The sequence below is a fragment of the Macrobrachium rosenbergii genome, chromosome 45 (assembly GCF_040412425.1).
Source record: "Macrobrachium rosenbergii isolate ZJJX-2024 chromosome 45, ASM4041242v1, whole genome shotgun sequence".
NCBI classification, from domain to species: Eukaryota; Metazoa; Arthropoda; class Malacostraca; order Decapoda; family Palaemonidae; genus Macrobrachium; species Macrobrachium rosenbergii.
Genome location: NC_089785.1, coordinates 18,524,093 through 18,536,241, shown reverse-complemented (window position 1 = coordinate 18,536,241; position 12,149 = coordinate 18,524,093). Strand labels below are relative to the sequence as shown.

The 12,149-nt window shown below is 39.2% G+C and overlaps 2 protein-coding genes across 5 annotated transcripts in view; one reads left to right on the top strand and one right to left on the bottom strand.

The window, feature by feature from the left end:
- Positions 1-12,149, top strand: part of LOC136829730 (serine-rich adhesin for platelets-like) — a 62,645-nt gene that overhangs the window by 4,539 nt on the left and 45,957 nt on the right. The window lies entirely within an intron of this gene.
- Positions 979-11,581, bottom strand: LOC136829731 (facilitated trehalose transporter Tret1-like). 2 transcript variants are annotated; one of them, XM_067088543.1, is made up of 7 exons: positions 10,529-11,581; positions 7,247-7,470; positions 4,697-4,816; positions 3,466-3,589; positions 3,187-3,360; positions 2,928-3,062; positions 979-2,787 (listed from the first exon to the last, which is right to left on the bottom strand). In XM_067088543.1, the coding sequence occupies exons 2-7, from the start codon at positions 7,283-7,285 to the stop codon at positions 1,994-1,996; spliced, it is 1,386 nt and encodes a 461-aa protein (XP_066944644.1). In that variant the 5' UTR covers positions 7,286-7,470; positions 10,529-11,581; the 3' UTR covers positions 979-1,993. The 2 variants fall into 2 exon arrangements, with proteins under 2 accessions (XP_066944644.1, XP_066944645.1); XM_067088544.1 differs by lacking the exon at positions 10,529-11,581 and adding an exon at positions 10,275-10,421.

Sequence of the window (12,149 nt, the reverse complement as noted above, 5' to 3'; positions counted from 1 at the left end):
GGAAGGTCTCTTCTCCTACTGTGCCTGCAGTCATCACTTGTACCTTATCACATTCTTCAAAGGATGTTGAAATAGGTGCTGTATCTCATTATCTAACGCATGAGAGAGAGAGAGAGAATTTTTTGCATGACCAGAATTAGGAAATGAAAGAGCAAGTGGGGACACTCCCTTAAATATTCACAACAGTCTTCGATTTTTTCACAAGAAACAAAGACTCATTCTTTTTAGTTGGGAAAAACGTAAAAACTTTGTGTTTTCGTCAGTGATTATATATAAATAAGACGCATAATTCGGCGCACTGACATAATTATCAATAGGTCGATGGTGAACCAATCTATCTATATATCTGTCTGTTCATATATACAGTATATATATATGTGTGTGTGCAAATGATAAACACAAGGTTTAATCTACTTAAAAATGACTCAAGATTTTAATCTTGATCGATAACAATAATTTTATCCGTGCGCCTTTTCCAAGGTTGTTTGCGGCGTCCCTTCGGCCCCCAGCTGCACCCATTTTGTTTTTTTAGCTTTTTACTTTACCTCCAAACCAGCTATACCTCTCTTCAATCTTACTGTCCAACCTCTCTAACAGTCCTTTCATAGTTTAATTAAGATCAATAGTTATTTTATATTGGCCAAAATGAAGTCAACGTGAGGTCTTATGGCTTTCCCAGATCTTGTAGGAAAAGAGGGTAGAACCGCCTATGTAGAGATGGTCGCTTGTAGGACAAGGAAAACAAAAGCAGTCTTAGAGTTCCGAAGTTTGCTTGCCATTTTAGGTTACTTTTATGTTACTTTCTGTCCTTGGAATGCTAATTTCCTTTCGTTACGTAGGTATGTATTGTGAACAAAAACTATGGAGATATATACTGTATTTGTATACATGCAACGTAGGTAGAAGGTAATAAAAATGTCGCCATTAAATTGACTTGAACCTATACGTCTATTGAAAAGGAGAATTAAATACTACGGGCGTTTCAAATAAGTTTTATTTTATTGTGAAAGACATTTGTGACAAACTCAACACTCGTATTACTGTACAAAGGCAAACGCACGCAGTAATCGTAATATTGCATTTTTTTAGAATTGTATAATAATATGTACTTTTTTGAGAAGGATAGAATAGTATACTGTAATCTAGAATTCTGGAATATTTTACTGAGTTTTAGGAGGCTAGAAGACTTCTTCAGTTTCTTCTGGAAGGCTTGAGTACTGTAGTCTTTATTCTTAAAGGACTAGATTGCTGCAAAGTTCTAAATTCTTGATGGCTAGTGTTTTGTACTGTTCTGTATTCCTGAAGGCTAGGGCATTGCACTGTTCTATATTCCTGAAGGTTAGGGTATTTCACTGTTCTATATTCCTGAAGGCTAGGGTATTTCACTGTTCTATATTCCTGAAGGCTAGGGTATTTCACTGTTCTATATTCCTGAAGGCTAGGGTATTTCACTGTTCTGTATTCCTGAAGGCTAGGGTATTTCACTATTCTGTATTCCTGATGCCTAGGGTATTTCAATGTTCTATATTCCTGAGGACCAGAATACTGTACTGCACTGTTTTATCTTCCAAAAGGCTAGAATGTTGCTCAGAACACATCAATTTCTATCGGAAGGCTTGGACAATAAAGTACCCCTTCCCTGAAATTTTCAAAAACCTGTAAGTTGCTCTAGAATTCTTGAACAGTACTGCAATATCTGGACAAGGTTTTGAACAAAAGTGTATTTATTCAGAAATCTTAGAACAATACTGAATTTTTTTCCAGAAGAATTCCAATACACAGCAATTTTTTGTAATGGATTAAAATATATTGCAATTTCTTTTAGAAGGATTGAGCAATATTGCAGTTTCTGGTAGATGGATTGAGTAACACTGCAATTTCTTGTAGCAGGATTGAGCAGTACTGTACGTCTTGTAAAATGTCAGAGGGAGTTTGCAGTAATGTAGTTTCTTCCAAACTGTAATAGAAACTGATCGAGCAGAAGCAAAAATCCTCATTCCTCTTTGGACTTTGATGGCTGGAGGTAGAAACTGTCCATTTCAGCGACTGATTTCCCAAAGGTCTCCGGCATCGACCTGTGGATGAAGGCACCTGCAGCACCCGTGATCAAGGCATAAGTGAAGAATGTGTAGTGAATACCCAAGAAGGATATGCTCCACTGGAATGTTTTGGTCACAACAAAGGCTGATCCCCAGTTGATTGCCACAATGACTGCTACAGCTATACCCCTGACTCTGCTTGGTATTCCTTCACCGAGGAATATCCAGGGCACAGGGCCCCAGCCGATGGAAAACCCAAAAATGTAGGCGAACATTGCTACGACTGGTACGAAAGACAGGCTCTTGCTAAAGGCTGGGGCTGATTCGTGCATCCAGAAGAAGGCTGATATGACGGACAAGGAGATGAGGAGGGCGTATGTGGACAATGCCAGGATATACCTCCTCTTGCACGTGGCACAGAAGTACATGCTCACAAATACGCCTAAGAAATTGACTATGCCTAGCAGTGTGGAGGCTGTGTTTGGGTCTAGGCCATCCCCACCAGCTTCGAAAATAGTAGAGGAGTAGAAAATGACAGCATTGATGCCCGTGGTTTGCTGCGCAAGCATGAGGGCTGAGCCTATTGCAACAGGCCACAAGTTAGGAGGCTGCAACAGATCTGCTAAACTTGTAGAAGATCCTTTCTGACTGTTTGTGCAGCTTTCGTCGAGTTCCTGCTGTTCTTTCTCGACTTCTTGTGAAGTTTGTCGAAGCTTCCTCAAGGCCTCCAGGGATGAGTCTTTTTTACCTAAAAAGCAATGAAATAATAGTGTTTAAGATGGAGATCGGTTAAAGCAATGAAATTACAACAAATACACAAAATAATTTGGATGAGTAAATGTTAACTTGAATAGGAAATGTGGTCAAGAACTAAAATATGTGAGAAACCTGTGCGCGTCAGAAAGTAAGGCGTTTCGGGCAGTGGCCACAGACAAACCAGCTGAGGTATGCAAGAAATGCACCCAAGCCACGCCAGTTCCCTCCAGGCTAGATACTGTCCAACTGCGTAGCTCACCAGAATCCCTGTTGAAGAGTTGAGCTCATCAAAAACTGACAAGATTCTGGGCAGGAGAAAATATTCTATATTCATTAAGAATCACCAAATGATGTCTACACAATGTGAGAATATGCACACAGACAGACTCACCCAGAGTTCCCAGAATCGTGGGGAAGAACATCATCTGATTCCTCAGATTTACCTGAATAATCTCAGGCATGAATACTGAGCCGGCCACTGCTTGTGCACCCACGCACGCGCCTCCTAACAGTCGCCCGAGAATGACTCCCCAGACGGTGTTTGAAGTTGCTATCAACGCCCACGCTGGGAATAGAACAAATCAGTGTTAAATTTAACATTAAAAAGTGTCCATAGAAATGATGCAATTGTTTTCTGGGTATAGCGTTGATAAGAGGCCGTTTTACTCACATAACATGAAAGGCAATGTTGACAACACTAGGGATTTCTTCCTCCCAATCTGGTCTAACATGGGGCCAGCTACTAGGCTGCCCAAAAGGGCACTGGCTGGCAACACTGCAGCTATCCAGGAGCCCTGGAAAGTGAAGGTAAATCAAATTATGGCTTCCTTCTCTACTTGGTTAACGCTCATGCTGCACATCTGGTTTACCAAATATCATGCTGTCAGTAAACTACATGGCTGATTCAAGCCTGTACTGGGATAGAATAAAGCCAGTTGCTCTGTTTATCAGACCTGGGATTCACATTCTTTTTTAAAAGTTAACTTTGTCTTGAGCCATTTTCATCTAAATTCGTTTACTTAGCATAAAAATCTCTTGCTATAGTCAACTTTACATTGATCTCAACCTTTTGAATTAAGTTTAGCCATTTACCAAAAAACTGTCTGGTTTAAAGTCACCTTTAGATTGACCTTGACCTATGTTCGCCTTGTTTCTTTGACCTTGACATATCTTTACCTTAATTTAATTGCTTACAAAGAACTTCTTAGGAGTCAACTTTACCTACTTTTTCCGGTTAGACCTGAAATGTAGGACAATATTTGGGTGATTTTCTTAAATACATGACAAAAAGTTTTGTGAGCTATCTGAATATTTAGCGTTGTGGGAAGGAGTCTTTGGTAGTGGGAGTGAATTATCGATGTGAGGGTGAATCTGTGGGATTGAAAAATCAACAGCGGGAATTTCTTGGTCACCTTTGGGAATGAAATATGAAATGTGGGAATGACGCTAACTGTGGGAATGAAAAACCAACAAAAACAATCTTTTTCTGTTATCTATGTGAATGAAATATTAAATGTGGGAATGTTTTGGACTGTGGGCATTGTGTATTAAATATAGTTAATGGAGATCTGGGAATGAATAATTAATTCGTGATATCTTCATTGTGGGAATGAGGAGAGGACTGTGGGGGAGAAGTTTGGCCATGAAAAAAATATTAACAGTGTTTAATCATAGGAAAAAAACAGCTGTGGGTATACACTGTTACCCACAATCAATCGTTTACTGTGGGAAATCAAATACTTCATACGTAATCACTTACAAGCAATGTTTGTCTAGCGCAACAAGAGCAAACAATTAATCAGCTAAACTTCAATTTCAAACTTCTAGCATCAACTACGTCAATTCTCACTATCCTTCACATTATTTGTCTATCAGAGGGACTTCTTTGCCTCTCAACTCACATCTTCCTCCGTCAGGGTGAAGTCTGGGTCCTTCTGCATTGAAGGCAGGGCTGGGGATGTGTACCCCATGGTCAGAGACGCCACCAGCCCACCCATGCCCACGGCGATGGAGCCCAAAACCTGGAAATCAAGAACAAGGACTGTGCAGCCTGTAAATATATAAGAAAACAGGACCTTTCCTAGATAGTGACCCCCAAGGGTTTTAACCCGGTATGTATCCACCTTTGCGGGGGTTTTAGTGCAAGCCCCGTTGGGGATGACCGTAAAAACACAAACAAAAGACTATCATAAACATAATGTCCCCCAAGAAATTTTAGCCAAAGAGAACGACCCCGAACTTTGTTGGGGGTCACTATTTAGAGGAAAGATCCGGAAAACTTACACTAGCATACCAGAAAGTACCACCTCTTGACAAATGGCCAAGCAACACCCGACAGAAAAAAAAGTATACCTTAGTTTAACCAGACCACTGAGCTGGTTAACAGCTCTCCTAGGGCTGGCCCGAAGGATTAGACTTATTTTACGTGCCTAAGAACCAATTGGTTACCTAGCAACGGGACCTACAGCTTGTTGTGGAATGCATCGCTTCCCGTATTTCAGCAGATGCCGCATGAAAGTTCGAAAGGTCTCATTTATTTATAACATTTGTGCTTCCTTTACTAGAATACTGTTCTCCGGTGTGGATGTCTGCTTCTGCCAGAGATTTATCTCCTTCAGATAGAGTAGTTCGTGGTGGTAGGTTTCTGTTTCCTAACAGTAACAGTTATGTCTTGGACCATCGACGGATGGTCTCTTGTTTGTCACTTTTTCATAAGTTGTATTTCAACAGAGACCTCTCACATTCACAATTGATCCCTGATCCTCTCTTCCTGCCGACAGCAACCAGATTGGCTGAACAGCAGCATCAGTATGCAATAAATGTCCCTCGCTGTCGAACTTCTCAGTTCCAGAGGTCCTTCATTCCTCACACCGTTGGACTGTGGAACAGCCTCCCAGAAGTGTGCAATTGGAACTTCAGACGTTCAAGCGAAGATGCAGTGCATTACTGCCCTAATACAATTCAACTTGTATATTTTAATATTTTACTTACATTTTTATTTATTTAGTAATTTGTTAAATTATGTGTTTTTCCAATGACTGGTTTCCTCTTTTCGTATTTCGCATTACCTTCTGTTACGCATTCCTAATGAATGCCATATTCTTTGGAAACTTGAAGTTCAAGTGAATGGCCCCTGTTGGGGGCTTGTTCCATATGAATAGGGTTCATATTTTGAGTAAATAATAATAATAACAATATTAACTCCATGGAGATCAGCAACCCCAGAGTCGGTCACTTTAACATTTTTTATTTTTAATGTTTTCCCTCATTTGGGAAATAGGTCATCTGCATTCCATATATGGGTTAAATAGGTCATTAACCCCTCCATGCCAGGTAGGGTAAAGGGCACCCATCTTGTCACTGAAGTCTTATTTTCTGTTCTTGAACGAATATTGAAAGATATTGGTAGCGTTCAATGTATTTTTCACCATCTCTTTTCAATATCTTTTGTCTAAAGTTCACTTTTTCTTGTTTGAGTGGTCAGTTACACTTAAGTAAATAGTTTAATTATATAGACTGATTAAGAGAAGAGGTGGGGTCGCTTAAAAGTGAAAGAATAACTTCTTTACACTTTGCAAGCATTCGGGAATAGATTTATCAACAAGATGGCTGAACTGACAGAACAGAAGCGAGTGGTGATGAGTCACAATGTGGCCGAGAGCTAGTGACCTTCAAAATAAACATACAAGCACGCCTGGACACAATGGCGATTACTGATAACGCTCAGGACATACGCCAGGCTGAGACACTACAGATTTTTACTCCGAGTCAAGGTTGTCGAAGGACTTTGGCTGTTATAAGTCCTACGTGACGTCACGAGATCTCTATGTGATGTCATGATTCTTTTGTTCTTCGAGAGGAATCCGATACAGTCGACAGTGAGTCACAGTGAGGCCTGAGACCTACTGAAGGAAGGATATTGCTTCTTGTTCTTGTGACAAACAGCAATATTTTTTAAGAGAGGGTGATTTTGGAAAGAAAGGAGTGGGAGTTACTGTCAAATTCATCTTTCAAGGACTAAATTAGTGATATACATTCACAGACTCTACCTGAACCTTCAAAGAAGACTCATCAACAGCAATTGCAATGAGACCCTTTCTTTCTATAACTTCGACCGCCCATAATTTCGGAGCATACCTGTTGCTTAAAATTCTTTGTATACACACATAGATACTGAAACTGCACCCACACATCTATAATATATATGCCTATTTCTTAAATTTTTTATACATACGCATAAAGATACTGAAACTACACACACACACACACACATATGTATACATATATGTGTGTGTGTACGTGTGTAATTTCAGTATCTTTATGTGCATGTATAAAGAATTTAAGAAAAATATATATATATATATATATATATATATATATATATATATATATATATATATATATATATACATACGAAATGCTTATATATGCATAAGAGTTCTCCCGCCTACCTGGTATATGATATGCATCTTCCCACCGCCTGACGCCATAATGGTTACCAGTGTTTGAGCTCCGAACACCTGCAAGATAACGCAGCGCTCCTCCGGGTGTAGAAGACGCAGAGAGAGAGAGAGAGAGAGAGAGAGAGAGAGAGAGAAAGAGAGAGAGAGAGTAATATTCCTCAGTAGGAGAGAACCTCTGCTATCTTCTTATTCTTCTTCTTCTTCATATCATCCTGTAAAACATGGAATGAATTTTTATGACAGAAATGAAATCATTCATCAATTGATAACTCTAGCATTTAGGGTGAAACATTTGGAGATAAGCAGTAGAAATAAAGTTGAGTACAGGAAAAAAGAGCAATCAGAATATTCCGAAACGGTGCGGTCGTGTGGAGAGAACAGACATTGATGGGGTGGTGAAAAGTGGGTAATTTACAAGAGGTGGTGGAAGAAGTAGAGAAAGGTCTGGAAATGGATGGATAGATAGGATGGAAGGGGTATCTGGAAAACAAAAAGGCTTTAATATCCAGAATGACGGTGGTTGGTGATGCAATGTTTGTACGGGGTTAGAATCGATGCTAATGAGAGCTTTCATTGTAGGTGTATAAAGCACCTAACGCTGTGGAGGTTTTATTATGTAGGGGTTCAGTCAAATTTAATCATAGAGAAAGAAGGAGAGAGACAGAATACAAGAAATATTGAACAAAAAAGTCGAGGGGAAAGAAACGTTTAAAAATAGGAGGCAGTATCGTACTTCTGGCAGCGAAGAAGCACAGCAAGGGTTGGCTGATGACGCAAGACAAAAAAAAAAACAGAAAGATTTGAATCTCTTTTGCGAAATGCTGAATAATAATTCTTGTGTCCTTTTCATCCTTTTTGTCATTTATTCCTCACGCTATCCCCGTTTGTTTGTTTGTTTTCGTTTGTCCAAAGATATCTCCGCAGATTGTTAAAGAAAAATTGTATGGTAGAATTAATTCTAGGCCTAGAGGAAGGTTCGTCTCAGTTTGAACGTGGATCTGTCGTCTTTTGCATCCCTTTGGCAACATTCGGTAACACCCGGCTTGCTACCCTTTCCCACATAGCCGAGTAGTGGTCACCAGCCCCTGAATTCCTTGGTATATTGATTATTCTCTCACCCCGGCTTCCAGGCTTTTAAATTTGATCCCTTCTGCTGTTTTCACCAATTTTTATAATGTTTCTTTAGATAATAACTGTTATTAGTGTCTTTCGGGAGTGAAGGAGTGAGGCTGCAAGCCCCATGCCCAAATCCATCCTGGCTGCGACCCACGAAAGTCAAATGGCTACCTGGTATCCTATCAGATACTTAGGTTAAGAAACGCAGTGGATTCTAACAGACCTTGCCTATTTTAACATAATTTTTAACAACAATAATTTTTTATTTTAAATACTGTAAGACAAAGCTTATTGTTAAATTGTTCAGCGTTTGTGATGTCTGCCAACAAACAGTAAGGTACGGAATCTCATTCACAAGCACGGCGTTTTGTTTCGTAATATACTTTACTAAATGCATGATCATGCATTAGGTAAGATAGTGGGATGCTGTTGCAGATCAGACGAAAAAAAAAATTATTTTTAGAAACTGAAATAAATGTAATATTGACATCAAATTTAACGTTGTGAATGAGATCCTTATAAGTAAGTAATCAACTAATAATTGAGAAAATGTTGATGATTACAAAGAAGGAAATCCTATAGGTTCAGTTAATTTAATTTAGAATATAGAAATGAGTCAATAACTATAATAAAGAAAAATGTTAATGAACACAATGAAGGAATTCCGATAAGTTCAGATAATTTTATTTAGAATAAAGATTCTGCGGAGAAATCCAGCCATTTCACGGAAGTCTAATTATAGGAAAGGTATTTCTAGAACTCTTCTCCAGGTGTATAGCCAAAAATAATAGATTCTGTAGGCTTATTTGGCCATAATTTCCACTTTCAATCATGTTAGGAAACGGGGGGTATCGGGTAGGCGGTGTCTCCGTGGTGACAGGTGGAGCTTAGGAACTTTCATTTGAAGCTGTGGAAGCTTTTCAAGGCCAGAGCTTGCAGTGAGATTTGTATGATAGTCGGTACTTGACGTACAATCTTATCTAGCGGTCAGCCTTCTTGAGATTAAATAACAAGGAGAGCGGTTACATAAATAAACGATAAGGAAAAATGTATATCTCATGAAATCTCGTAATCTAGCGGTCATGACACTAGCCTGAAAAATCCATTGTACTTCTGTCGACTTAATCGATGAATTATGTACCAGGTATTTGGTTAACTGCCGTGGGTCACGGCCGATGTAGAGATAAGCATGGGGTAGCAGCCCCATCCCGAATTAAAACTGCCTTATGCCAGCACAGGCCTTATTTACCCAAAGGATGCCTGTAAGCGTGGTGAGGTGTTGATATGGAATAAGAGATGTAGTGTGGAGCTCTGGACTTGAGCATCCAACCAAGGCTTTTTCCTCAGATCGTGAAAATAAACGACCGCTAATTTTTTCCTTGTGCAACTTTCGGAATATTCAGAAAATAATACGTTTAGTAGGTGATCCGAGCCGCGAAAATAACACGACGCTAATTTATTATTATTATTATTATTATTATTATTATTATTATTATTATTAAAAAATTTTCTTTGCCTAACATTTTATAGTTGGTATTTTCCATTCTATTCATATTATAATATTAGTAAAGGTAATAATATTTAATATTTCAAGTATTACCACTAACATTCGACTACTCTTACTACAACTAATAATAATAATAATATTAATTTTTGTTAACTGGTTATTCTAGCATAAAAATCCATAACAGGATTATCAGTACAAGGAAACATAACAAAACACACATAACTCCACACCTGAGGCCAAGTTACATAAGACACCGCGTTGATGCAACACGCAAGTCAGTTATTTTCGCGCCCAGTTAAAAAGTTTACTTTAGAGATGCATTTTGTAGAGAAAAAATTAATATTTCGGTAATATTTAAATAAAATTTCCAACTATATTTTTGGGCTTACGTACTTCACACTTTTCCTCCGTCGTTCTTCTTATGACAGCAACTAATCGCACTTATCCCTTCTTAAGCAACCTGGGACGTTACCTGAATCGCAGCGCCTACTGAAGTCACGTCTGAGACGACGTCTAGGTATATAGCACCAACGTGCTACTGAAATTGCATTTGATTGCAGATAAGCGACAATCTATCAGTCACGTCAAGAAGTCTTCGTTTTGCTGTTGGTCTTATAAAGACTAGAAGAATATGACTGTCGACTTACGTTGGTGGAAAGGAACGAGAGCCACGGGCGCGCACACAAAAACCACACAGGTTCGCAATAACGTTGTCGCTGGCTTGACGAGGCTACTTTAGCAACAGTCCTCCAGGTACGACATTGAACTTGGGACGACGGAGAGGCGCACTTGTTTGTCTTTTGCAACCAGCGGCGGAGCGTGGCGGCGCTGCCAGGCGTGCGGGCAGAGGGAGGCAGCAGGCTTTGACGTTGCGTTACTCAGCATAAATGAGGAAGGTGATAAACACGTCATTGTTTGTCTGTTATGTTACCCGCGCCCCCCCCCTTTTTTTTTTATCCCTATTGGTCTCCCATTCATCCTTTAATTGTTGAGTCGTGGATGAACACTATGTGCAATATAACTTCCACAACATTAGGCGCTTCATCACCTAAACAGAAGGCTCACCAGCAGTGCATCTAATGACTTTGCACGTCTTGGATATGAGGTACCCCCTTCTGCATACCATATGTCCAGCCCTTTCTAGGTCTTCAATTCCTCCTTTTCCCTAACGCTTATGAGTAATAGTCTTTTCACCAGGTTATCATTTCCCATTCTTTGTACATGACCGAACCATCTCAAAATACTCTTATTCATCCTTTCATCTACTCTAACCTTTCTGTCCTTTCCGTGTAACCGTCATATTACTACACAACAGTTCATCTTAACAGCTTCAAGTTGTACTCTTTCATTTACATTCAGCTTTACACTTCACTTCCGTATGGGAGAGTTGGATCAGGAACCTAATTCGAGACCTTCCATATATTGTGAGTCACCTCTTCTGTCATTTTACTGTCATCCAAAAATATTCATTGCTCTATCTTTAAGGTTTCCATTTACTGTCGAAAACATTTACTCTTTACTGTAACCTGCAATCTCAGACTCTTTTACTAATTCCTGTACTTTCTCTTCACTGTCCCAGATCAGTACAGTATCATCTGTGCACGTCAGCTGTTCCACAAATGTTCTCATCGGCTTATCACGTCACTGAACACGCTGTAAATTGCGACACTGAGCAGTAGTCGAACGTTGCACACAAGTGTTTGCGACCCATTTTTAGACCTAGTCAGTATTATTTACTCTCCCTCCTTCCTAGTCTAACATACGCTTCATTTGTTAAAAAAAAAAAAAAAAACTATACCGTACTTTCTCAACACCTTCTACATTGCCTTGATTTTATGAGATTGATTTTATCGAAAGCTTTTCCTAGGTTCATGTATGTTTTTCGAACGATGACAGTAAATGAGAATAAAAGTGTGACAGCGCTTATCTAACAACAGACACAAACATGTGTTGTCTGAAATATATTGAAAAGTGTGTTGGCTGTAATAGTGTGCTCTAGTTATTGACAAGAGTTTCGTAGAGGGAAGAATACCCAAGGCAACTGCAATAAATTGAAGCCAGGAAGAAAATGTCAAAGTTGATGGATTCACCAACGATTCATAAGTTTAAAGTATGAATGAGGCCGTGACCATTGTTTGTTTTGTTTTCAGAAGCCACTTAGTACAGGAAAAAATAGGTAAATTGGTGAAGAGATTTATAAAAACCGAATTACAATAAAATATCCATCAAGCGAAGAAACAAATACTTATTTTATACCAGTCTCCCTTT

What these genes read in the sequence shown, in the direction of transcription:
- LOC136829731 (XM_067088543.1), bottom strand. Translation starts at nt 7,285, where the DNA reads ATGGCGTCAGGCGGTGGGAAGATGCATATCATATACCAG. An exon ending in TCACCCTGACGGAGGAAGAT is followed by an intron (nt 3,590 to 4,696) that starts GTGAGTTGAGAG and finishes TTCACTTTCCAG; the next exon opens with GGCTCCTGGATAGCTGCAGT. An exon ending in AACATTGCCTTTCATGTTAT is followed by an intron (nt 3,361 to 3,465) that starts GTGAGTAAAACG and finishes TTCTATTCCCAG; the next exon opens with CGTGGGCGTTGATAGCAACT.